Raw genomic sequence first — 25,177 nt, forward strand, 5'->3', positions numbered from 1 at the left:
GAGAAAGATGTCCTCTGCCTTTGGAGAAATGACTCAGCACAGGAATTCAAATGGCTGCCCTCTGAGCTCTATTCCCAGAGCCCAGAGCCCTGGATTCTCACACAGCTCTAGTCCACTCTGCCCTCCCTCCACTGGAGCTCAAGGTGAGTGGCTTCACACAAAATTTTGTGCGTTGGCTTTTTAAGAAGGTGCCTGCATTTCCACCCATCTCTCTTTGGCAGGCAGAAACCCTGCTGCTTTTCACTGCTAGTTGTTATGTGGGTACCGTTCTCGGTTTTGGTGCTGTGGCCTGGGGAGTCGAGCTTGGGGTTTAAGCCCCAGAGTTCTCATTGGGAATCTCCCACAGCTGTGATATCCCTCAGCACCTTCAGCTGCTTCCTCTAGGAGCCCAGCTGCCTTCTTGTGCCTCTGCACTTCCTACTACAAGTCTCTGTATGGTCTCCACTTTCATCCTGTGTTACGAAGGTGCTCTCCAGCTTGTCTTCAGTTGCAGTTGATTATTCAGGATGGTTTTTCTATATTTTAGTTGTAATTCCAGTTGTGTCCTGGGAGAGTGTCAGTATAGCTTCTACTCCGTCTGCTGCCATCTTGGAATCCTATACCTCTCATTTTAATGACTTTTGTTCTGGGTCAGTTATTGAGGCAGAAGGACCATTAAAACACTTTACATAGTTTGGAGATCTCTGTAGTAGCAGTATGTATTAAAATATTTGTACCTTATTTTAGGAGCCTCACTGATAATATTAAGACATTTTTAAGGTCAAAGCTTCTAGCTTGATACAAAATAGTTCCTGTTTTTAAGATTGCATGCATATATGAACTGTTGAAGGTATTTTGTTCTAGACTGCAATTACATTCCATCTTTTTTCTTATAACTTTATGATGTGACTTATAACTCTCCAATTGGACTAAGCATCAGACTTATCTGGTTGGTCCATCGTCTGTAGGACCATACCTGAAGCAAAGGTACAATGTTTGTCCTGAAAACAAGCACCCACATAGCTTACTTTTGTGTGTATATTTGTGTATTTTTTAGTATGGGGAATGAATATTTTACCACCTCTGGCTCTTTTCCACACTAGATAAAATTTTGTGGGCAGATGATAGATAGCGTGGGAGGTGTCTTCCATGTCTCCCTGTCACATTAGCAGTCTGCTTAGACTGCAAATGACTGTATTTCTCATGCAACCTATATGGCAGTCACCAATTCCAAACAACTTGATTGAAAAAAAACTTTGGAGGTGGCGAAATGAGCCTTTTAGGAGGGGTTTTCCTTTACTTCTCCTATGTGACTTTCTTCATATACTTAGCCTCTTTCTACTTTGTAGCAAACTGAAGCATTTACTGTTTTGAGCAGGGAGAGGGAGTTGCCTGATTTCTTTTCTATCCTCAATTAGACACAGAATAAGAGTACATGATACACTTTTTCTAGATTGGAGTGACACATGGGTGGGGAATGAACTTGGGTTTATCTTTATTGTACTAGTAGTAAAGAATAGTTTGACATGAAATAAAGAAATTCAAGAGAGTCTTTATTTACCAATGACAGTTTAGAATTATGGAAATTACCAGTGTTCAGTCTTGTTTTCTTACGTTGTCTGGATCATTGATTTAGCTTCCTTATTATAAATTAATATACTGTCACTACACTATGGTCAAAGAGGCATCTCCAAATTCTGCTAGTATGAAGAAAGGAGACCCAAGGCTAATGCAGAGATGAAGTCATGCAGTACTTACTTGGACTTCCTTTTTTCCTGCAGGGCTTGCCCAATCACCACTGGAGAATAACTTTTATTAATAAGTGCTATGAACTATGTGACACTTATCCTCCTCTCTTGGTGGTTCCATTTCGTGCCACAGATGAAGATCTCAAGAGAGTTGCAACTTTCAGATCCCGAAATCGAATTCCAGTGAGTATGCAATTAATCTTTTTTTTTCAAAGGGTGCCTTTTATTCCATAAGAGCAGTAGTTAAGTAATTCAGAGAAACGCTCTAGGATTTCAATCTAACAAATAATTATCAAGTGCCTTCTGAGCACAGAGCACCATGTTAAATGGGAAATGAAGAAAAACACCTGCCTTCCAAGAGCTTGCAATAAAGGACAGAGAATGAACACAAGTAATTCTTATTCAAGGGAGGGTACAAATAACGATATGTAAACCAAGTGCTAGGTGGAAGGAAAGAAGGTAGAGCGGGGTCTTTGTGGTTTTCATCTTTGTAGCACAGTACCTGACATATGATAGGCTTTTGATAAGTGTCAGCTGAGTCTTGCTGGAAAAAAGATACTATCTTATGTTATAGAATGTGTAAGTACAGGCTTTTATATATGCTTGCCTTTATTAGGATGAGCTTATCCTCATCACATTTGCAAGTTGCTTTAGTACCATTTGCAAACTGGAGCCAAGTGAAGATTATTCCAGACAGTATACTTGTGGTATCATTGGACCTAGTTCATGAAGTTCCTTTTGCTTCTTAAATATTTATGTACAAGCCATACTGTCTACTCTATGTATATAAATTTTACTGACTAAGAATTTAGAGAATATTTTTCCCTCTGTTAATTTTCAGGACATGTCATAATAAGTACATAGTTTTGTTTTGGTTTGGTTTAAAAACAAGGGTTGAAGAAATTAAGATTTAATGTCATCTTGCCTTTAAATCCCAAGTCTAGATATTTTTATCCATAAAAGGATATTTGTGTGAAACTTTTGTATACTGTCAACATAATATGAATTGTAACTTTTAAAATTCGCTTGGTTTTCTACTTATGTTTATCTATTCATCTCTTCATGATATATATTGTATTTGAAAGTATGTTTTTTAGCTCATTTTTTAAGAACATGATGCTAAGGAAGCTAGAGTTACAAGTTCACTCCTCTTGTGCTCTATTAAGACATACTTTTCTATGCTATAGCCATAGACTCCACATCTGCCTTGGCCATCTGTCTTGCTAATACATGCCTTGCCCACAGGAGAACTGGATTCGGGTAGCGTGAATTGCTTTTGTTCACTCCTTCATTCAATTAATGTTTACTGAACATCTACTGTGTCAAAGGTGTGTGTGTGATGGGATTTGGAACAAGAGAGGAAATGAAACAACTGTGCCCAATCCATTATGCTCAGGCTGCCATCTTGATCTAGTAGTTCCCACTAATATGAGTAAATGAGAGCCTACTGCAGAGCAAATAGAGTGCTAAACTTTTTACTTGTTGAACCATTTTATGGATCCTTCTTACTTTGTGAGGCCACCAATTTGCATTTATTTTTCCTAACAAAACTGAGGCTAAGCTGCCCATTACCCCTACATCTTTATAGATGACCAGGCTTAATAATATCTAATAGTAGATAATGTACTCTTTCCTATATACTTTCTAACCACCTGACTCTTGGCTTTAACCCAGAAATCATTTGTTTTCAGTGTGAAATCATTAATATTTGATATTTAGTTTTTTAGCCCATATAAAAGTACAAAAAGGATTGATGAAAAAGCAATCTTGCTATTTTGTGTGTAAATAAGAAAAAAACTTATATCACTGATTAATGAGATAATCCACATGCCATTAGTAAAATTAACATTATTTGTACCTGGTCAGCCATACAGCAAGCATTCTTTTAAAAGTTAGTTGAGATCTCAAAAGAAAAAGAAAGTAAGAGGTGAAACAACTCATAAGAGTAGTGTTTCTTAACATGGCTTGGTGATCCTAGTCTTAAATCTCCCAAGCAGAGAGAAGGGCATTAGAAAGGAGGGTACTGGTGGCACAGGACAGTTTCTTGCATATGACCTCATTTAAATTTAAAACTTGATAATGGTCTTTATCAAATAATAAATCTCTTCTATCTGTAGTGATTTGCTGTTTAAAAGTGATCTCATATCAGCCCTAGCTGGGTTTGCTCAGTAGTTAGAGTGTCAGCCCACAGACTAAAGAGTTTCAGGCTCGATTCCAGTCAAGGGCACAGACCTTGTTCACAGGCTCCATCCCTGGTCCTGGTCCGGCAACATGCAGGAGGCAACCAATCAATGTTTCTCTCTCTCTGTTTCTCCCTCTCCCTTCCACTCTCTCTAAAAAATAAGGGAGAAAATATCTTCAGGTGAGGATTAACAACAACAAAAGTAAGTGATATATCAAATCAAGCTGTTGTATGCCTTAAACTTACACAATGTTGTATGTCAGTTATATCTCAGTAAACCTGAAAATTCAATTAAAAATAAATACATAAAAGATCTAATGTATTTCCTCCCTTGAAGCAAAGGCTATAGGAGGTAGGTGGAGCAGGTCTCCTCTCCATATTAAAGATTAGAAAATGGAGGTTGAGGAAGGGCCAGTGCTTTTCCCAGGGTTTCATAGTTCTGAGCCTTTGGACAATTAGGGGCCACAGTGGTGTTTTTAAATGGTCTCTGGCATGGCACAAAGACTCAGTGAATGAGTATTCATATTATCATATAATCATTCTCACCAACCCATTGTCATTGTTATGAACATCAGTTTTATGAACATCAATGGTTATCATTTGCTGCCATGGAGTGAATGACTTCAAAAGACAACAGTGTATTTGGCCTTGTATTAAATGAGCTCAAACTGTTATGTTTCTTTAGTTCTTATGTCTGCTTTTCATAGTTTTCCATATCTGACTTTACTGGCTGCCCACTTTCCTCTAGATGCTAACTCAGGCCAGCCAGCCCTCTGTACTGCACTGCGTACTTTACCTGCAGTCATTCTAACTTTGTCCTCCCAGCAGCACCATAGGATAACATTACTCCCCATTTGATGAAAGGAAAGGGAAGCAACAGAGGCTGTGAGCTCACTTTGCAGGTTAGAGCAACAGCAGAGATGTGCCACCCCAGAGCTCACGCTGTTACCCAACACTCTCACCTCCTGGCTCCTTTTTTTTTTTTGACAGCTCTATTGAGGTATACAGCAAACAACTCACCCATTTAAAATGGACAGCTCTATAGCTTTTGATGTATTACATTATTAGCTACCCTTTACAGTTACTGTTTCTCCTGTGTTGTGAGCTGGGAAACCAGGTATCAAATGTGCTAGGCATGTGTATAAAATTAGAGAAGGCTAAGTGTGAGTGAAGGCTTGAAGCGCTCTCCTAGAAGCTGGGTATCCATGCTTCATTGTAGAGACTGTCAGCTCTTTTCGCTGTCCAGACATCTTTTTTGCTTTCCTTGGGTTATTGCCTACTCTCCATGTTAGATTCTAGAATTGGGACTGTTGGGGAAACAACCTGCAGGTGTGAGTTGTCATTATAGAAACACGTTATATCAGAGGTGATTTCCTTTACCTCTCACTTTTTGCTAAAGCTGTTTCTTTATGATGATAAATCAGTGCAAGCTACAGAACTGAAATAATATCAGAAGCTTTCTATTTCCTTTAAGTGATTTAACAGTTTCTGTTAGATGTGGTGCTAATTAAGAAAGCACAAGTAAAGCAATTGGTTATTCTAGCTGTCTCTTAATAGAGACTTTGTTAAATGTGTGTTTCTGGGCACACACAGTGAAATCATAGGTGAATAAATATTCCATTTCAGCAAAAAGCAGATTCACTTCATCATGATTGTTAGTGCTTTATTTTTCTAGTTGTGTTTTGAGATTTGTTTTGATAGCTTAAAATTTCTGTACCAACTATAGGTGCTGTCATGGATTCATCCAGAAAACAAGACAGTCATTGTACGCTGCAGTCAGCCTCTTGTCGGTATGAGTGGTAAACGAAATAAAGATGATGAAAAATATCTCGACGTCATCAGAGAGACTAATAGACAAATTTCTAAACTCACGATTTATGATGCAAGACCCAATGTAAATGCAGTGGCCAACAAGGTGAGTGTATTTAATGACATGATAGAAACTTGTCTTATATACAGCGTATGGTGTTTCACATGAATGTTTTTGCCATATCATTTCAACATGTGGGCTTAAATTAATAGTTAAACTTAGCTTAAATAAGAATAGTTCACTGAAGTAGAAAGTTTTAATCACAAAACGTATCTCAAAAGTTGAGTATATTAAAATCAAATGGAAACATTCCTTAGGTAAATTAGGCAAGTCTAGAACTGTGATGAATTTGGGTTTTGGTTACAATATTCCTTAGGCAAAAGTTAGAATCTCTTTGGAGCTCCTTAGGCTTTGATGGTTATTCTCAATTTCTGCACTATTGAGGCATCTGTGAGGATTTGCGGGAAGCTGTAATTGTTAAAACCCTAATTGTGTAGCTTTATCAAAATAGTCTCTTCATTATACTCATCAATGTGTATTCTCATTTATGTAAAATAATTCAAGAAATGAGTAGATCTATGTATGTGAAGTTTATAACCATACGTACAATGTTATTTTTTTCAAAGAAATCTGTCTCAGTTTTCTTCATAGCCTTCTTAAGCAGAAAATGCTGAATGCCCCTGAAGTTGACTGGGATTGTCACTGTGAATATCAGTGACTACATAGTGTTGCCTTCAGGAGCTCTTCAGAGGCTGCTGCAAGGTATAAGGCTGTTTGCCCCTATGCTAAATGGCCTCAGATTGTGCTATATTTTTTATGTTTGAATTTTCCTTTCTGTTTTGTTGTTTTCTTTCTTCCATTATTGCCAGCCATCACAAGTGCTCACACTGGACCTGCTCCAAGTTGCTCATCCCCAGTCTGCCTTTGAGATCCCTTGTTTCTTGTCAGCGATAGGCTTCAATTTCATCATCTTGAATACTTTGCTTATCCTAAGGTCATTTATCTGGCATCTTCAGTTTTTCAGAGCACAAGACAAGAACTTCAAAGCAAAACAAGTCCTTGAGCAGCTCAGACAGTTGCAGCAGCTTCCTTAGTGGGGCCTGTGGCATCTGTCTGCATGCATGTGTGTGAGAAGGCGTGTGTAGGGGTCTCCACTTACATGGTGGTGCATCTTACACACTGACTCCTGGGGGCCTCTCTGCCCCTTGCATGCTCTTGAACCAGCTATTTGTTACTTCAGGTGATTTTTGTTTAGGGGATGAAAATGATCTTGAAATTATATGTAAAATAATCAGGAAATGCAGTCATTAAATTCGGAATTATAAGTAAAATATTTAGGAAATTAAGTCTAAATATGAATATCTTCTTGGATTATCCTTAACTTTATATATTTCTTTTCCTAGAATTCAGGCTTGAATACATGTAGAAAATGCAATATTTCCATGTATATATTTAACCTGAAATAGATATAACATTAAAATGAGGTATTTAGAAAGAATATTTTAAAATATTAAAATGTATAAAATGCATACATCATGTAAAGCTCATTGTTATAGCAATAGAATTATTGAATGCCATTTTAACACTCAGGAAATATGCCCATGTTTCTAGTCCCCTTAAGAATGAAGGGAAGGAAAAAAAATAAGGAAAAAAAACCCTAGGCTTTAAAGATCTCTGCATCATTTTTTTTTAATTATTATTATTGTGTTTTTATTGATTTCAGAGAGAGGATGGGAGAGAGAGACAGATGGAAATATCAACGATGAGAGAGAGTCATTGATTGGCTGCCTCCTGCACTGATCTCCTACTGGGGATCGAGCCTGCAACCCAGGCATGTGCCCTGACAGGAATCAAACCATGACCTCCTGGTTCATAGGTCGATGCTCAACCACTGAGCCATGGAGGCCAGGCTCTGCATCATTCTTTAAAAAGCATCCTCACGTCCTCCTCCTCCCTAGGCTGTGTCTCTTGCCTAGTCATTTATATCCATAGCAACAGGCTCTTGGACCTTTATGTTGGCATACTGGGCAATCTGGGTTGTTTTTTGTGTTGAAAAGAAGAAAACTGGAAAGAGTATTTTAAAACTAACCAGAGATGGAGAATTTGCACTTTTAAGAACTCAATCTATGCCTGACTAATTGATTTTACCCTTCTTACTTCTGTTCTCTTTGGACCTAATTGTTTCTCTCTTGTGGATATTTAGATGTTCATAACCCCAGATAAAACAAGCAACATCACACCATTTTAAATTAAACAAGAAACGAACAAAACCCAGGGGTGAATAGATTCAGTATCAAGCTGCTTTAATTTTTCAGCAGCACACTGTTATGAATTAAAGTGAAACTGTATTAACATCTGTTTTTGCCAGAAATTTTGGCAATGAGTAATAAGTATATTTTTTTCTTTTATGTGTGTGTGGCTCAGCAAAAAACACATTTCTGTCTAAATAAAATAATACTTTCTTACCTAGACTCTGTGGAGACCAAGGTTTCTGGCTTGTACGTAAGTCTCCAGGTTTGAAGTTTAAGTGGTAGCCTTATTTCTACTGTAGGAGAACTTCTCTGTGACTAAACCTAGAAAAAACCCAGGATGTGTTTGGCCCTTCTGTCCTGAGCTACAAGTTTATATTCCTTCTGCTGTTATAAATAAAAAGGAAAAGCACATAAATTAGTGATGGCACATTTTTCTGGTGCCTACACCTTTGACTTCAGCTCCAAGCACATTTCCCTCCTCTTGCTACTCTGAAGTTAGTATAATGTTGCTTTGACAGTGTATATATATATTTTGATGAGTTCACACATTCATATGTATATGATGTTAATTAGCATCCTTTCATTTCAGCTTATAGAACATTGTTTTCTTAGCAAGCTCTCTGAATTATTTAACTTTTTCTTAAAGAGCCAGAGGCCACATGTCCCATAGCATTTAAAAACATTAAGGCCTGGCCAGCATAACTCAGTGGTTGAGCATCAACCTATTAACCAAGCAGTCATGGTTCAATTCCCTATCAGGGCACATGCCTAGGTTGTGGGCTCGATCCCCACTTGGGGGTGTGCAGGAGGCAGCCAATTAATGACTCTTTTCATTGATGTTTCTGTCTCTCTCTCCCTCTTCTTTCCTCTCTCTGAAATCAATAAAATAAATTAAATAAAATAATAAAAAATAAATAAAAACATTAAGGAGAATGCAGCCAGGTTTCTAAACAGAATTACAGCATTTCTTTTTGTTTACATGGAAAAAGGGGAATCTTCACCATGCTGTGAAGGTGAACCAATGACTGCCCTAGCAGTTAATACTTGTAGGTATTACAGTAGGTGGCAGCTGTCTTATCTCCTCTTGACACCTTTTGTGCTTTGAGAGCCCACTATGTGCAGTACGCTGTCCTTGGTGTTTGCATAGCAGTCATGGCGCACTAGAAAATGTTCAGGCATTGAAGTCGACGACTTAAATTCTACTGATTACCTATATGATTTTGAAGGATAGTTAAGTAGCATTTCTTCTGATTTGCAAATTGGAATGGTAATACATATCTTGTAGCATTGCTATAAGAGTTAAATAAAATTATGTAAAGCAAGAATCACAGTATCTGGGACATCATAGGGACTCATTAAAAGTGGCTGGTGTTAGCTCTTATAAAGTAGGCTTCTTTTAATCCTGTGAGATCTAGGTAGTATTATCCTCTATTCTGCAAGAGAGGACATTGAGCCTCAGAGAGGTTAAGTGCCTTTCCCCCAGATCACACAGCAAGGAAGGACTGAAGCTGAGCTATCAATATGGTTCTGTCTGACTTCAAAGACTGTTGTCTTCCTCTAGCCCGTGTGTCCCATGCAAGCAATATTACAAAGTCAGTGCCTCCCCCTGAAATGTACTGTTATAAAACTGATGGAGAAGAACCATTCAGAACCTGTTCTTGCCTTTCCACATCTGCAAGAAGAGCTAATAATTCTAGAACATTTTGAAAATTATTTTTTCTCACAAATACACATCCTTCCAAAATTGCCAGCCGCCATCCCTTTTCTAGGTCAAAATGTTGAGACTAGTGTTGGATAGGAAGTCAAGTCCCATCAGTTATTGTATGTAATTTGCAAGGTTTGGGGTTGAGATTTGGAGGCCCAATAACTTTTCAAATATTTGTGTAAGTTACTGATGAAATAGAAAACACAAAATCTCTGACATTTCTTACAGCAATATTTTTTCTGATATATCTCCTAAGGCAAGGGAAACAAAAGAAAAAAATAAACAAATGAGACATCGAACTAAACAGGTTTGCACAGCAAAGGAAACCATCAACAAAATGAAAAGTGAACCCACTGCATGGGAGAACATATTTGCCAATGATACATCTAATTGGGATTAATATCCGAAATTTATTTTAAAAAATTCATACAACTCAACACCAAAGATCAAACAATCCAATTTAAAAAAAAAAAAAAATGGGTAGTGGACCTGAATAGACACTCCTCCAAAGAGGCAAATAGACATACGAAAAGATGCTCATTGTCACTAATCATCAGAGAAATGCAAATTAAAATCACAATGAGATATCACCTCACCTCACACCTGTCAAAATGGCTATCATCAGTAAATCAACAAACAACAAATGTTGACAAGGGTGTAGAGCAAAGGAAACCCTCATGCACTGTAGGGTGGAATGCAGATTGGTACAGCCACTGTGGAAAACAGTATGTAAGGTCCTCAAAAAATTAAAAATGGAACTGCCTCATGACCCAGCAGTTACACTTCTGGGTATATATCTGAAGAAGCCCAAAACACTAATTCGAAAGAATATATGCACCCCCAATGTTCATTGTAGCATTGTTTACAATAGCCAAGATATGGAAGTAACCCAACTGTTCAACAGTAGATGAGTGGATAAAGCTGTGGTACATATATACAATGAAATATTACTCAGCCATAGAATAGAATTAAATTTGCCATTTGTGACAGCATGGGTGGACATAGAGGGTGTTATGCTACGTGAAGTAAGTCAGTCAGAGAAAGACAAATACCATATGATTTCACTTATATGTGGAATCTAAAGAACAAAATAAACCAAAAAAAAATGAAACAGACTCATAGATACAGAGAACAAACTGATGGTTGCCAGAGGGAGGGAAAGGTGGAGGGAGTGTGTGAAAAAGGTGAAAGAATTAAGAAGTACAAATTGGTAGTTACAGAATACTCACCGGGATATAAATTACAATGTAGGGGATATAGTCAGTAATATTCTGATAACTAGGTATGGTGCCAGGTGGGTACTAGAAGTATTGAGGGAAACACCTTGTAAAGTATATGATTATCTAACCACTGTGCTGTATACTTGAAATGAATACAAAATATTATTGAGTGTAAACTGTAATTACAAAATGGAATTAGAAAAAAAAAGGAATAGAAAATGCAACTGATTGTGTGTATATCTTGTTTCTTAGGCAACAGGAGGAGGATATGAAAGTGATGATGCATATCATAACACTGAACTTTTCTTCTTAGACATTCATAACATTCATGTTATGCGAGAATCTTTAAAAAAAGTCAAAGACATTGTTTATCCTAATGTGGAAGAATCTCACTGGTTGTCCAGTTTGGAGTCGACTCATTGGTTAGAACATATCAAGGCAAGTATATTTTTTAAAAATCAGTAATTGTTTAGTGAAACAGGAATTTTCAATCCTTAAATTTAAAAATATTGAACGGTGAGAGATGAAATATTTGTGGTATAGGGTTCTGCATTTGACAGTTCTGTATTTCCTTATAATTTGTGTACCTAAATTAAAGACTTCACAGCATTTCCCGTGGTTAGAGCATTTGCCCATGCACCAAGAGGTCATGTTGGATTCCTAGTCAAGGGCACATACCTGGGTTGCAGGTTCAATCCCCGCCCCATTCGGGGCGCATGTGGGAGGCAACCAATTGATGTGTCTCTCTCACATTGATGTTTCTCACTCTTTCTCTCCCCCTCCCTGCCCCTCCTTCCCTTTCACTCTCTAAAAATCAGTGGAAAAAATATCCTCAGGTGAGGATTAACAACAGCAACAAAGAAAGACTTCACAATATCACCTCCAGAATATTTTTAGCATATTTAGAGATGTCATTCTCCCTCTCGTCAATAGTAAGTAGTTGAGTCTTTCACACAGGTTTATTTAGGAATAGCCAGTTTATTATCTAACCACTACTTGCTATGACCTTCAAGGGCCAGAGAGAGACCATTTGTATTGAAACCAATCTCAAATTGACTAATTTTAAAGAATAAATTTTGTGTTTTTATTGTATTCTATCTTTCATTTGGATATATGTATAAAAAACCTCCATTATTTTAAAAGTAAAAGTACTTGATACTATCTGAGGGAATTAGCACTTTTAGAAGCTGCCATTTGGTTCTATAAACAAATAAAAAACCTACTTTAAAATTGGTGAATTATTAAGATGGATTGTTTTCTAGTGAAATTTTATTTTCCAACTCAATAGGAATTGTATTTTTATTTCACCTGTCTTTCATTTTTTCTTAATTTATCATCCTCAAAAATGAATTGCAAAAATATTACCTGTGACAACTAAATGTAATGTGGTATCCTGGATTACAAAAATGACATTAGGTATAAAATATGGACTTTATTAAAAATAAGTTAATAAGTTTATTAACATTTTAATATATCAACATTGGTTTATTAGCTGTGACAAAAATACCACACTATTATATGATGTCAATAATAGGAAACTGGGTCAAGTAGATGCTAAAAGGTGATTTCCATTGCATTATGCCTTTAAGGTCTAGACTGGACCTGTTGGGCCAGTGATATTTCTAATATGATTACTGTTATCAGTTGAATTGTGTTCCCCCTAAAATTCATATGTCGAAGTCCTGATCTCTAGTACCTCGGAGTGTGACCTTATTTGGAACTTGGGTCATTACAGATGTGGTTAGATAAGATGAGGTCATACTGGAAAAGTGTGGGCCCCTAATCCAGTAAGACTAAAGTCTTGTGGAAAAGGGAGATTTGGACACAGAGACACATGCACAGGGAGAACATCATCTGAAAATTGGAATTAAGTTGCCACAAGTCAGGGAACTAACAGAAGCTAGGAGACAGACCTGGAACAGGTTGTTCCCTGGAACCTTCAGAGGGAACATGGCTCTGCCAACAGCTTGATCTTGGACTTCCAGCCTCCAGAACTGGGAGACAATAATGTCTGTTGTTTAAGCCCCCAGTCTGTAGTACTTTGTTATGACAGCCCCAGCAGACTGAGATGATTGAATATATGAATAGGAGTTTGAAATGCAGTTTGGCTGTTTGTGTTTGTTTGTTTGTTTGTTTGTTTTAATACCTAGTTGCATTGAAATACAGTTTCTATAGAGGAAGAACAACAGATCCTACAGCTCCTGGTTTTCCATTTTCAGAACTCTTTCTGTTCTAGACATAAATAGTATTTTAAAACAGAACTTTTTCTAAGGTTAAAAACTATCATTCCAAATTGAAGCAGTACCTTGTAGCTACCTACTGACTTGTATGTGTTTCTTTGCCAGCTTATTTTGACAGGAGCCATTCAAGTAGCAGACAAAGTTTCTTCGGGGAAGAGCTCTGTGCTTGTGCACTGTAGTGATGGATGGGACAGGACTGCCCAGCTGACGTCCCTGGCCATGCTAATGTTGGACAGCTTCTATCGGAGCATTGAAGGGTTTGAAATATTGGTACAAAAAGAATGGATAAGTTTTGGACATAAATTTGCATCTGTAAGTAAACAATAAAGCTGATTTTTAAAAGTCAGATCACTGCCATTTGGCATTTAAAAACTAGTTGTTAAACCATATCTTCACTTTAAAATAGAAAATCTGAGTCTGAGGAATGTAATAATAAACAATACTTTACAGGTTTAAAAATGGGTGATGCCTTGGGCTAGAAAGTCTCTTTAGGAGACATGTTTATCCACCTGCACTATTTATAGTTTCACTTAAAAGTAATACAAAGAGTCTGCATGGAAATGTTTAAATTGAAACTGCAGAAAAGGAGGAAGATAGGATGACAATTCTTTTTCAACTAATATAGCTATTAGAGCCAAATATATTTTATAGAAACACGAGGCTTTCAGTAAAGGCTTTTGGCATTATTTTTCTCTGATATACATTTTGAAAATCGAGAGAATGTATTAAAATTTCTATTTCCAGGTCTTATTTCTAGACACTCATTGAATAAGCATTTTTCAACAGCTCCCCAGATAATATTCAGAAACACTGCTACGTAGCCTTTTATCCTTCATCCAAACTTCATAAGTAGTGTGAATAACATTTTTAAGTAAAAAGAATCATTGTTTAGAAAATGAATAAATGGTGAGGTTTTTGTCTTGTTTTTAAGAGAGAAATAACTTACTTTTAATTATAATAATCACACCCTTTTGTGTATGGTTTCAAGTCCTGAAACTTTAGGGCTGGTCCCTTAGCAACTGGTAATGCTCTGCAGGATAATCCAGTCCAGTCTACCTGCAGCTGCCCAGGACTTGGACAAAATTCCAATCAGATTATATAGTTGTAGCACTCACATATAATGATGCTTTGACAATTTGTATTGGTATTTTATGAAAGGTTATATGCTTAATTTTCATTATTTCAAAACCTTATATTATTTTCTATATTGCCAAGGAAAAATACACTGTTTACTTTCTGAGAGACTTGGTATTTGAAAAACAGATTGCTGAGTTGTATTGTCACATTTTGTGAGTTATGTGCTTTCTTGGTTTTGTACCTATAAATTAATCTTCATCAATTTATTTCAGAGAATAGGTCATGGTGATAAAAACCATGCAGATGCTGACCGGTCTCCTATTTTTCTCCAGTTTATTGATTGTGTATGGCAGATGTCAAAACAGGTAAGGGATATATAGGATAAAAATACATTCAACTTAATGTTTAAATATTTTGTTATAATATATGGGATTTGCCTCCAAATAATACAGGGCAGAAATAAGAGCCACAACGAGTTTGGTCATGTGCAAATAATTTTTGAACCTGGTTAATGGGTACATGGATTTCCCTTTTTTATTCTCACTACTATTTATGTATGTGGGATTTTCCATAATAAAGTTTTAAAAATTCAATATTTAGCTGTATTAACTGTACTAATGAAGAAGCAATGGAATTGACAATACCAATTTATCTTTTCCATCCATTCTATACTGGCATTTGTAGACAGATGTGTCTGATAACTTAAAATACCTTAAATAATTAAACTATCCAGTATGCTCTGTACACTCAGGAGAACCCAGAAAATTAGCTTGTTTTTTTCCTCCATTTCCTCTTTATTACTTTACTTGACCCTTATTTAAACTCTTCAGTCCTCTGTAAAGCACCAACAAATGAGAATGGAGCATATGCCAAATGCAGCCTTTGCTGTCCTTCCTGGAAGGCAAAGTGTAGTAAAGTCTATGCATCTCTTTTCAGTTCTGTAAAAGGTCAACTCTAGTTTTCATGCTTTGTTTACTTGTTTGTTTTTGTCTAGTTCCCTACAGCTTTTGAATTCAATGAACGATTTCTGATGACAATTTTGGATCATCTGTATAGTTGCCGGTTTGGTACTTTCTTATACAACTGTGAATCTGCTCGAGAAAGACAGGTGAATGAAAATGCTAATCTTTATAGTTACCTGTATCTAGTGTGCCATGAAATTAAAAGAATTCAATAACTTGATTTTTGGTAAATGCAAAGTGTCTCTATGTTTTACCTCAAGCTTGGGTGTTTTCAGTTCAACCAAGGTTTATTGAGTGTCTGGTATTTACTGCACAGGTAAGACATTGACTTTGCCCTCAGGGAGTAGGAGTAAAGCTATAGATATGCAAGGTCTCCCTCCCCAAAAAGCCATAAAAATGTCAGTAAAGAGAAATTTTTAAAGGTGTAAACCAACAAGAACAGGGAAAATGAGAAAGGAAAACATAGCAAATTTTTGGAAGCTGGAAAGCTATTAGATAAGTGATAAATAACTTAGTTTGAGAAAACTGAACCTCAAACCAGCAGCAGGGAAGCCAAAAAACCAGCCCATTTTACATTGCAGGAAGTCCAGGTGACTCAGGGGTTCTGGGGCAGAGGTATACCAGGTGTGTGGGATGAAGTGGGAAAAAAAGATAACCTGAAGGTCTGTTTAGAGTAAACAGCTAGCTTCCCCTGGTCCCCTCTACCACTCTGTGGAGCTGAAGACCCCGACAGGTTTCTTTGTGAGAGAGGGTATGAGTGGGTCTCTGGCTGGGACCTAGGTCATCAGAGGGGTGATGTGAATGGAGACGAGCTGGCTTGTGAGAGCCACAACTCACTTCCTCTACTGACTCCTAGCATTCTGGCAGCAGGTTTGTTTTCTAGGTGGAAGCATGAAAGAAGTTTCTCTGTTGGCAAGGATGGAGAGAAAATGCAGCCCTCATTTATTTCTGGCGGGGGTATAAAATGGTGTAGCAACTGTGGAAAACTGTCTGTGGTCCCTCAGAAAGCTAAATATAGAATTAGTATATGATCTAGCAATTCCACTCCTAGGTATACACCAAGGGAAATGAAAACAAGGGTTGAAACAAAAACTTGTGCACAGATGTTCATAGCAGCACAACTAATAATAGCTAAAATGTGGCAACAACCCCAGTGTCCATCAGCTGATGAATAGATAAACACAGTGTGCTATATTAACCCATTGAAATATTATTAAGCCCAGAATGGGAATGAAGTTTGGATCCATGCCACAACATGGGTTAACCTTGACAGCATTATGCTAAGTTGAAGGAACCAGACACAAAAATGCCACATATTGTATGATTCTGTTCATATGAAATATCCAGAATAAGTTCATAGAGACAGAAAGTAGATCTGTGGTTGAAAGGGGCTGGAGGGAGGGGAGAATGGGGGAAATGACTGGTTAGGTATAGGGTTTCCATTTGGGATGATGAAAATACCTTGGAACTCGCTAGAAGTGATGGTTGCACAACATGGTGAATGTACTAAAAGCCACTCAGTTGTAGACTTTAAAATGGTGAATTTTATAGTATGTGAACTCCACCTCAATTTAAAAAAAAAAATCTCTGGAGAAACTTGACTAGCCCATAAAGGACCTAGAGAAACTAACACCTAGCGTTCCTCACAGTGAAGCTCAAGTTGACAAGCTTCATGATCTCAGAGCTTCCAATAAACTCTTCATTCCTCCACTCTTACATAATAGCAGACAACCAAGAGAGAGAGAGAAAGCAGCTTGGAAAAAATAGCTACTGTATAGGGGAAATGTAGACAAGAAGCTAGCATATAATATCCCAAGAAAGAGAAAAATAATATAGATACCATGAAATAACAGTGTATTGTTTGGAAAGGACATTTAGAGATCATAAAATAACTTGAAATAAAAACATGCTATCAACAGAAATTAAAAACTCAAAAGAAGAGTTGGAAGATAAAGTTGAAATCTCCCAGAAAACAAAGTGCAGAGACAGGTAGAAAATAGAAACAAGAAAACTAGAAGATCAGCCCTGGAGTTCCAATATCCAAATAATAGGACTTCTACAAAGAGGAAGAAAAATAGTGAAACCAGAGAGCAGGAAATTACTGAAATAACTTGAAAATATTTCCCAGAATTGAAGTACATGGATTTCTACATTGGAAAGCCTGCTAAGTGCACAAGCAGAGTGGACAAAAATAGACCCATAAAAAGGCACATCTTTCTGAAGTTTTAGAACAACAGGAACAAAGAAGAAACTGTAAGCTTCCAAAGAGGAAAAAATAGGTTATTTGAAAAAACAAACAAAATACACAAATCAGGAACACTGAATTCTTCAACAGCAATATTGGAAGCTAGAATTCGGTAGAGCATTGCCTTCAGAATTTTATTTCTTTTTTCTTTTATTAAAAATATATTTTTTTAAATATTGATTTTTGGAGAGAGAGGAAGGGAGAGGGAGAGAGAAAAGGAAGCATTTATGTGAGAGCAGAACATTGATCGGCTGCCTCGTGCATACCCCCTACTGGGGATCGAGCCCAAAACCCAGGCATGTGCCCTGACCAGAAATCAAGCTACCAACCTTTTGGTGCACAGGACGATGCCCAACAGACTGAGCCATACCAGCCAAGGTAGCTTCAGAATTTTAAAGGAGAATGGTTTCAACATAGAATTATGTAGCCACCAAACTGTTAACCAAATCGAAACTAAACCAAAGATATTCCCAGACATGCATGGCAACAAGAAAGATTTACCTCTCACACCACACCCTTTCTCTGGAAGCTACTGGGATATGTGCTCCATGCAAACAAGAAAGAAGACTGCCATTTGACCCAGTGATCCCACTTCTTGGAATAGATCCGAAGAAACCTAAAACACCAATCAGAAAGAACTTATGCACCTCTATGTTTATAGCAGCTCAATTTACAATAGCTAAGATCTGGAAACAGCCCAAGTGCCCATCAGTAGATGAGTGGATAAAAAAGCTGTGGGACATTTACACCATGGAATACTATGCAGCTGTAAAAAAGAAAGATCTCTTATCCTTTGGGACAGTATGGATGGACCTGGAGAGTATTATGCTAAGCGAAATAAGCAAGTCAGAGAAAGACAGGTATCACATGATCTCACTCATATGTAGAATATAATGAACAAAACAAACTGATGAACAAAATAGATCCAGAGACTTAGAAGCATGGAACAGACTGAGGGATCTCAGAGGGAAGGTGTGGATGGGGGAGTGCGTGGAGAAAGATTAATCAAAGAACTTATATGCATAAATGCATAATCCATGGACACAGATAATAGTATGGGGAAGGCCTGGGGGTGGGGCAGACTCGGGGTGGAGGGGATCAGTTGGGGGGGAACATCTGTAATACTTTCAACAATAAGGATTTAAAAAAAAGAAGATTGCATGGAATTGAGGAAGCAGGAGCTCCAGTACAGAGAAAGGCAAGAGGGGATCCTCAGGGCAAAACAGAAGAGATCCAAAATGACGGCTGGGTACAAGGTGCAGGGGCACCCAGTGCAGCTTTCTTTCCTCTGAAGATGAAACTGGGGGCTCAGATATGCAATGTCTTGACATAAGTTTGAGACTGGAGGAAAAATTTGGGATTGAATTAATGATAAGCACCAAGAAAAGTAAATAAACAGAACAGACAGTTGTTAAATAGAGGGGGGAAAAATGTGCAGGGAAATAAATCACAGAATAGTGACTGTGTGGCTTACCTAGCAACAGCACTTGCTTTGTCATGGAATCTAAACACTAAACATCAATGTGGTCAAAGCTATGCTATATATTGGGAGTATGAGGCAGGATGTAAAGTGTGTGCATGTGGCAGGATGGAGGAGAGACATTCTCAGTGTGTCATTGTTGTAGTTCATGCCTATAACTGGATAGCCAACAGGTAGCAAGAAAAGCATGATATTTAGAGATCTGGAGGTAAATACCAAATAATTAAATCAACTGATTGTAAAAATCAAAACTGTTTTGAGCTATTTGACTTTTTAAACTATGTGCATATATAAAAATAAAAATAAGCATGCAAATAAACACAATGAAGTATATATTATGGTATCAGAAAGGTACAGATGAAGTTTTAGGTGGATTCCAACAAAGGCCAAATTATGTTGCCATTATCGTTCACATTAATCAAGTATGTATGTTAAAGAAATTTCTTCAGTCACTTATTTCAAGTTGTTCTTTTTAGTTTCCAGTTTTAGCTTATTGGTCCTTTCTTATTGAAGTGACTAATAGTAAGAGTTTTAAATTCTGCCTTTGATCATTTTAATACTTGCATTTCCCCCCCTAAGCTTTGGTTTTTCTTTAGTTTTTGGTCAAAATAGGTAAAAATCTATAATAAAAAAAATGAAAATGTGAATATCTGTATGAGATGATGGACACCAGACTAAAAAGTGAAGATTCAGTAAAGTCAGTTATCCAGGTTTTTTCAAATATCTGGATGTTCGCATGATATAGGTTAAACATTTGGATCATTGATTAAAATAACTTTATATCTGGATGCCTACGGTCAAGTGGATACAGGTTAAGATTTCATAGTTCTAACATACAGAAATGAAAAAAGTCAGTGGAGTCTTAGTATTTTTCTTTAATTTGAAAAAGCATACTGCCTTTCTGTTCATAAATTTTTTTGCCTAGCCAGTAATAATCTTCTTAGGTCAGTGAATTACATTTAATGTTATAGCATCCTGCACCTCTATCTCCCGGCAGAAATAGTGGCTCAAGTTTGGCCATTATCTATGCAAATATCAGTAAATGGCTACAGAGCACACAGTGGCCCATGACGCTTTTTGAGCTATTTTGGGTATAATGTAAATGTGTGATTCAAGTTGGTGCTCAACTGTATTGCCACAGGCTGTGAAATGTTTTGTGTGTTCACATATGTTTTTACTTAGGCTTTCCACTTTCTTTTTCTCTATAGAAAGTTACAGAAAGAACAGTTTCTTTGTGGTCGCTGATAAACAGTAATAAAGACATATTCAAAAATCCCTTCTATACTAAAGAAATCAATCGAGTTTTATATCCAGTTGCCAGTATGCGTCATTTGGAACTTTGGGTGAATTACTACATTAGATGGAACCCCAGAATCAAACAACAGGTAAATGAACTGGCACTTTGATAATGTTATTTGGTAGTTTCTTGTTTTTTTAATATCATGAGGGGGAAATTATCAGACTAAAAAGTCATACTTGCTTTTAAACACCTTTCATTAAAAATTGTTTTTAATTACTAAACCGTTTATTTTGATTGGGATTAAACTTACATTCTTTTGTCAGTGGGAATAATAATTTTTTTCACTAAAATGTAAAGTGATTTATAGCTCTGGAAAATTTCTGAGGTTTTTTTGAATTTATTTTTTATTTATTGATTTATTTTAGACAGAGAAAGAGAGAAATATCAGTTTGTTGTTCTACTTATTTATGCATTCATTGGTTAATTCTTGTATGTGCCCTAACCAGGGATCGAACCCACAACCTTGGTGTATCAGAACGATACTCTAACCCACTGAGTTACCTGGTCAGGGTGAAAATTTCTGAGTTTTGATAGTCAAGGATTTCCTTTAATCACTAGAAGTTTTTACACATCATAGGAAAGAAAACATTTTCTGCTCTTTGATTCAGGGGTATGTACAGGTCAACTAACATCAGAGTGCTTTTTTTACTGAGGGTCTTTACTTCTGAAATAAAGATAATTGCTCTGTCAATGGATAGTACACTTAACTAGACATTCATCATTCGAAAATGGAAACAGTGGTTTTTGACCCAAAACATTCTGCATTTTATTAAAGACAGATTCAGGCTTTCCATTTTCCCACCCTGACTTCATTAGAAATCAGAAGGAAAATACAGCCTGTTTGTAAAGGCTTCATTTAATGATTTGTTCTAAGTGCTATAAGTATTCAACATTTGTGATTGCTCTATGTAAAGGTTTGCACATTTTCCTGTGGTTGGATGGTCAACTACCTGTTCTCACAGGCCAGTCTTACATAAGTGCTGGCTTTAATCCTGCTAGAAATCATTGGGCAACAGCAGGGACCCGGTGCTGCAGTCTGTCTCTGAGGTTTATTCCACTTAGGCAGCTGGCTGCACACCATTCTGTGCTCTCTCTTCTCATTGGGGAAATGCCCGGTTCAAGTTGGCGCTCTCATTTCAAGGTCTCTGCTGCATGCATGAAAGGCTCATGTAACTTAGTAATGGTTGAAATGTGTAAGCTTTTGGAAAGGGCTGGAGAACATTCACTTGTTTAGTTTGGGATTTGAGAAACATGTTGAGGGCATTTATTTAGCAGTAGTTCTAGTGAGTGGAATATCAAGTAGAAAAGAAATGGGAATTTTTCCAGGGTTCTAACTGTTGTTACAGAGGACATGTCCCTTTTCTAATTAAAAAAAATATATATATATATACATATATATCTCCTGGCTGGTGTGGACCAGTGGTTGAGCATTGACCCATGCACCAAGAGGTCACTGGTTCTGTTCCTGGCCAGGGCATTGATGTTTCTATCTCTCTCTCCTCCCTTCCTCTTTCTCTAAAAATGAATAAAAATATTTTTTAAATATATATTATATAGATGAGCACTGTTTGTCCTATACATTAAGCCTTTTCTGTATTTATCATGGCTTTTTTAAAAATCGCTGGTTATTAGAAAATGTTGACAGTTTCTGTATAGATTATATAATCTCCCCCCACCCATTTGTACTTGGAGAAATTCTTGAAATTCAAGGAATTTAGAGCAATTCATTTCTGAATATATAAAGGTAATAATAATAGTGTGACAAGGGAAGTTGGAAGGGGCATCATTAGAAGACCTTGCTGTAATGCATCCCCTTCTTCTCAAAGAGCTTAGCAAAATGGACTGGGCCAGATAGGACTAAGCATTCGTTGGTAGAGGTTTTGTTTTTTGTTTTGTTTTGTTTTAAGACAGTAATTGGCCTATATTATGGTCTGTGAAATTTACTCAAAAAATAAAATAACTTATCCTTTCAATATAGATTTTTCTGAATATGGAGAGTCCCACACATATCTTTCTGTGCTTCTACACTGTATTTTCATCATCCAAATACTGAGTGTTCCCATGCATCAGGCACAGGGGGACAGGGATATTAGGAAGAGGTGATTTCACACACAAGGAACTCCCAGGCTGGTGGGAGTACCCAGGAACCTAAGCCAATGATTATTATGCTTGGGGGAAAATATGATAAAAGAGGTGTGACTTAAGTGCATTAGATTTTTTAAGTGATCTTATGTAGAACATTATTTTATACAGAAATAGATTAAAATTTGATCACATAGGGCTTTTTAAATTATATAATATAAACCTAAAAGAATATACTTCACCACTTCCACTTAAAAGTTAAATTGTTATTCAGTTGTGTGGCCCAGTTGGTATACAAACAATTCCTAGGTATCTAGAGCATTCCCAACACTACAGTATGCTGTCAGTACTGAAAGATCCAAAAGCATATTCAGCCCCTCCCAATAATGAGCTATTCACCTAGAAGAACGCAGGGTTAAGTGTGCTTTTAAAAGCAAAAGACACTGACCCTTGGTACCACATAAAAACTCATCAGAGTTGATGGAAAAACCAGTGCTTACATTTGACAAGCTATCAATAAGCAAATTTGGTACTTTTATTTAATATAAGGAAATTACTCATGTTGAAAGCAGAAGTACAAATTAGTCACATTATAAACCTAAATGGGAACCCTCTGCTGCTGGTAAACCTCATTTTACATTTGGGGAACCACTGCACCTCATGTAGCTGTCAACCAGGGTTGCACTGGGCAAGTTCACATTTTGCATAGTGGTAACTCAAGAATGAGAACAAAGATAGTCAGATATTAGCAGACTGACCTGTGTGGTGTATAAGTCATTTCTGATAGACAAGTGAAAAGAATATTAATATAAACATCATTTGAACCCTAAAATACTTCCATATGTAGCTGATTGCCTATCTTCTATCTTTGCTGAACTGGCACACTCTTTACTTCATAATTTTCCAACTAAAAAGTTGAGATGTACTATTTAAAGTCACTTGACTTTAAATTTCATTTTTCATTATTTTGTCTTTTGGTATTCTGTCACATATGGATAGTTCTATTTATATCCCCTAAATGATTTTTGTTTGTAGGCTAATGACTTCCATATATTTTGTACCCATTACTAGACTGAATTGTCTTTTTATCTCTAATAGTTTTTTTCCATCTGCTCTCTTGAGTTTTCTAATTACACAACCTTGTCATCAGCAAAAATGATTTTTTTTATCTCTGATTTCTTTTTCTTGTCTAACTGTACTTGCTGGTACAGTAACAAACTGATTCTAATAGTCATATGAAACAGGGAGGTTTTAAAAATAGCCAAGATAATTTTGGAGGAGATTATTGAGGAAGAGCTTGCCCTGCTGGATATCAAGACTTATTTGAAACAGAATAGTACCCAGAAACAGAACACATAGAAGTGGAGACTTGGTAGGTTAAGAAGATAGCATCATTAATGCATAGGAAAAAGATGGACTGGCTGGTAAATGGTGCTGGTATAGCAAATCACACTTAACATGTCTAAACTGGAACTCCTAATGTTTCCCCCAAACCTGCTCCTCCTTCCATCTTCCCCTTTCAGTTCTCTGCAATTCCATCCTAGTCATTCTGGCCAGAGACCTTAGAGTTATCCTTAATGGCTTTCTCTCTCACACTCCGTATCCAGTCTGTCAGGAGAGCCTGCTGGGCCCAGCCTTCAGAATCTGTATGGCCTCCAAGTACTTCTCACCAGTTCCCACCATGACCATGAACCAGGCCACCTGCCCTTAGCCCTGGTTTCTACCCTTGCTTGCTTCTATTCTGTTCCCAACGCAGCAGCCAAAGTGGCCCTTGTAAAATATACACCAGATCCCACCACTGCTCTACTCAAAACTGTCCAGGTAGCTGCTCACCTCACCCTGAGTCAAAACTGAAATCTTTTTTTTTTTTTAATTTTATTTTTGTTTAAAATATTACAGATGTCCCTTTTTCTCCCCAATGACCCATTCCAACCTTTCCCTTCCCTCTCCTCAGTCCCTCTCCCCACCATTGTCCGTGTCCTTGGTTATATAAATTCTTTGGTTACTCTCTCCCCTTCCACCCACCCGCCCTCCTCCATCCCTCTGACATTCATCAGTCTCATCTATGCTTCCATGTCGTTGAATCTGTTCCATTCATCAGTTTATTAAGTTCTTTAGATTCCACGTATAAGCGAGATCACTTCTCCAAAGAGGACATATGGATGGCCAAGGGACACATGAGAAAATGCTCAATGTCACTAATCATCAGAGAGATGCAAATTAAAACCACAATGAGGTATCACTTCACACCTGTCAGAATGGCTGCCAAAACTGACATCTTTATGAAGGCCTCGGAGGCCTTATGTGACCCCCACCTTACCCCCTTATTTCTCTAACCCCCTCGCCTCCTTATCAACAACTCTCTCATTGTGCCACACTGTGCTCTTGTTCGTCCTCAGACACTCAAATATCCACCTGGATCCTTCCCTCTTCTCCCTTAAGCCTTCCCTCAGGAGTCACCTCAGTGCAGCCCCCCAGACCACACTGTTCAGAGAGTAACCAACACCCCACTGGCCCCCATCCCTCTTACCCTGCTCTACTTCTTTCCCATTATATTCATCACCTTTGAATGTTCTATGTAACTCACAGGATCATTGTATTTGTTGTTTGCCTGTCTCCCCCTGCTGGAAGATAAACACCATAAAAATGGAGATTTGGGCCTCATTTGTTCACTGATGGATCCTGAGCACCTAGAACAGTGTCTGGACCTCAGTGGAATGCATAAAGAGAAAAATGGGCAAAGGATATTAACAAGCAGCACACAGGACTTACTCTACCAAACATTTCTATCCTAATGCTATAGATGCATTTCAGAGAAACCTCACATTCTGTAAAGTCGCAGAAAAAAAGAATAGGGTTTACAGGAAGAATAGGATTAGGAGGAGACCTCTCCAA

At 37.4% G+C, this 25,177-nt stretch overlaps 1 protein-coding gene across 3 annotated transcripts in view; it reads left to right on the forward strand.

Annotated features, from left to right (window-relative positions):
* MTM1 (myotubularin 1) overlaps positions 1-25,177 on the forward strand; it is a 91,258-nt gene that overhangs the window by 61,144 nt on the left and 4,937 nt on the right. For all 3 annotated transcript variants that reach the window (XM_087813451.1, XM_087813452.1, XM_087813453.1), the window contains 7 exons: positions 1,761-1,910; positions 5,636-5,824; positions 11,149-11,334; positions 13,242-13,448; positions 14,486-14,578; positions 15,208-15,321; positions 20,109-20,285. In XM_087813451.1, the coding sequence (XP_087669577.1) occupies positions 1,761-1,910; positions 5,636-5,824; positions 11,149-11,334; positions 13,242-13,448; positions 14,486-14,578; positions 15,208-15,321; positions 20,109-20,285 (1,116 nt within the window). The remainder of the gene's footprint in view (positions 1-1,760; positions 1,911-5,635; positions 5,825-11,148; positions 11,335-13,241; positions 13,449-14,485; positions 14,579-15,207; positions 15,322-20,108; positions 20,286-25,177) is intronic.

Source organism: Miniopterus natalensis, chromosome X, assembly GCF_054644295.1.
Source record: "Miniopterus natalensis isolate mMinNat1 chromosome X, mMinNat1.hap1, whole genome shotgun sequence".
Lineage (NCBI taxonomy): Eukaryota > Metazoa > Chordata > Mammalia > Chiroptera > Miniopteridae > Miniopterus > Miniopterus natalensis.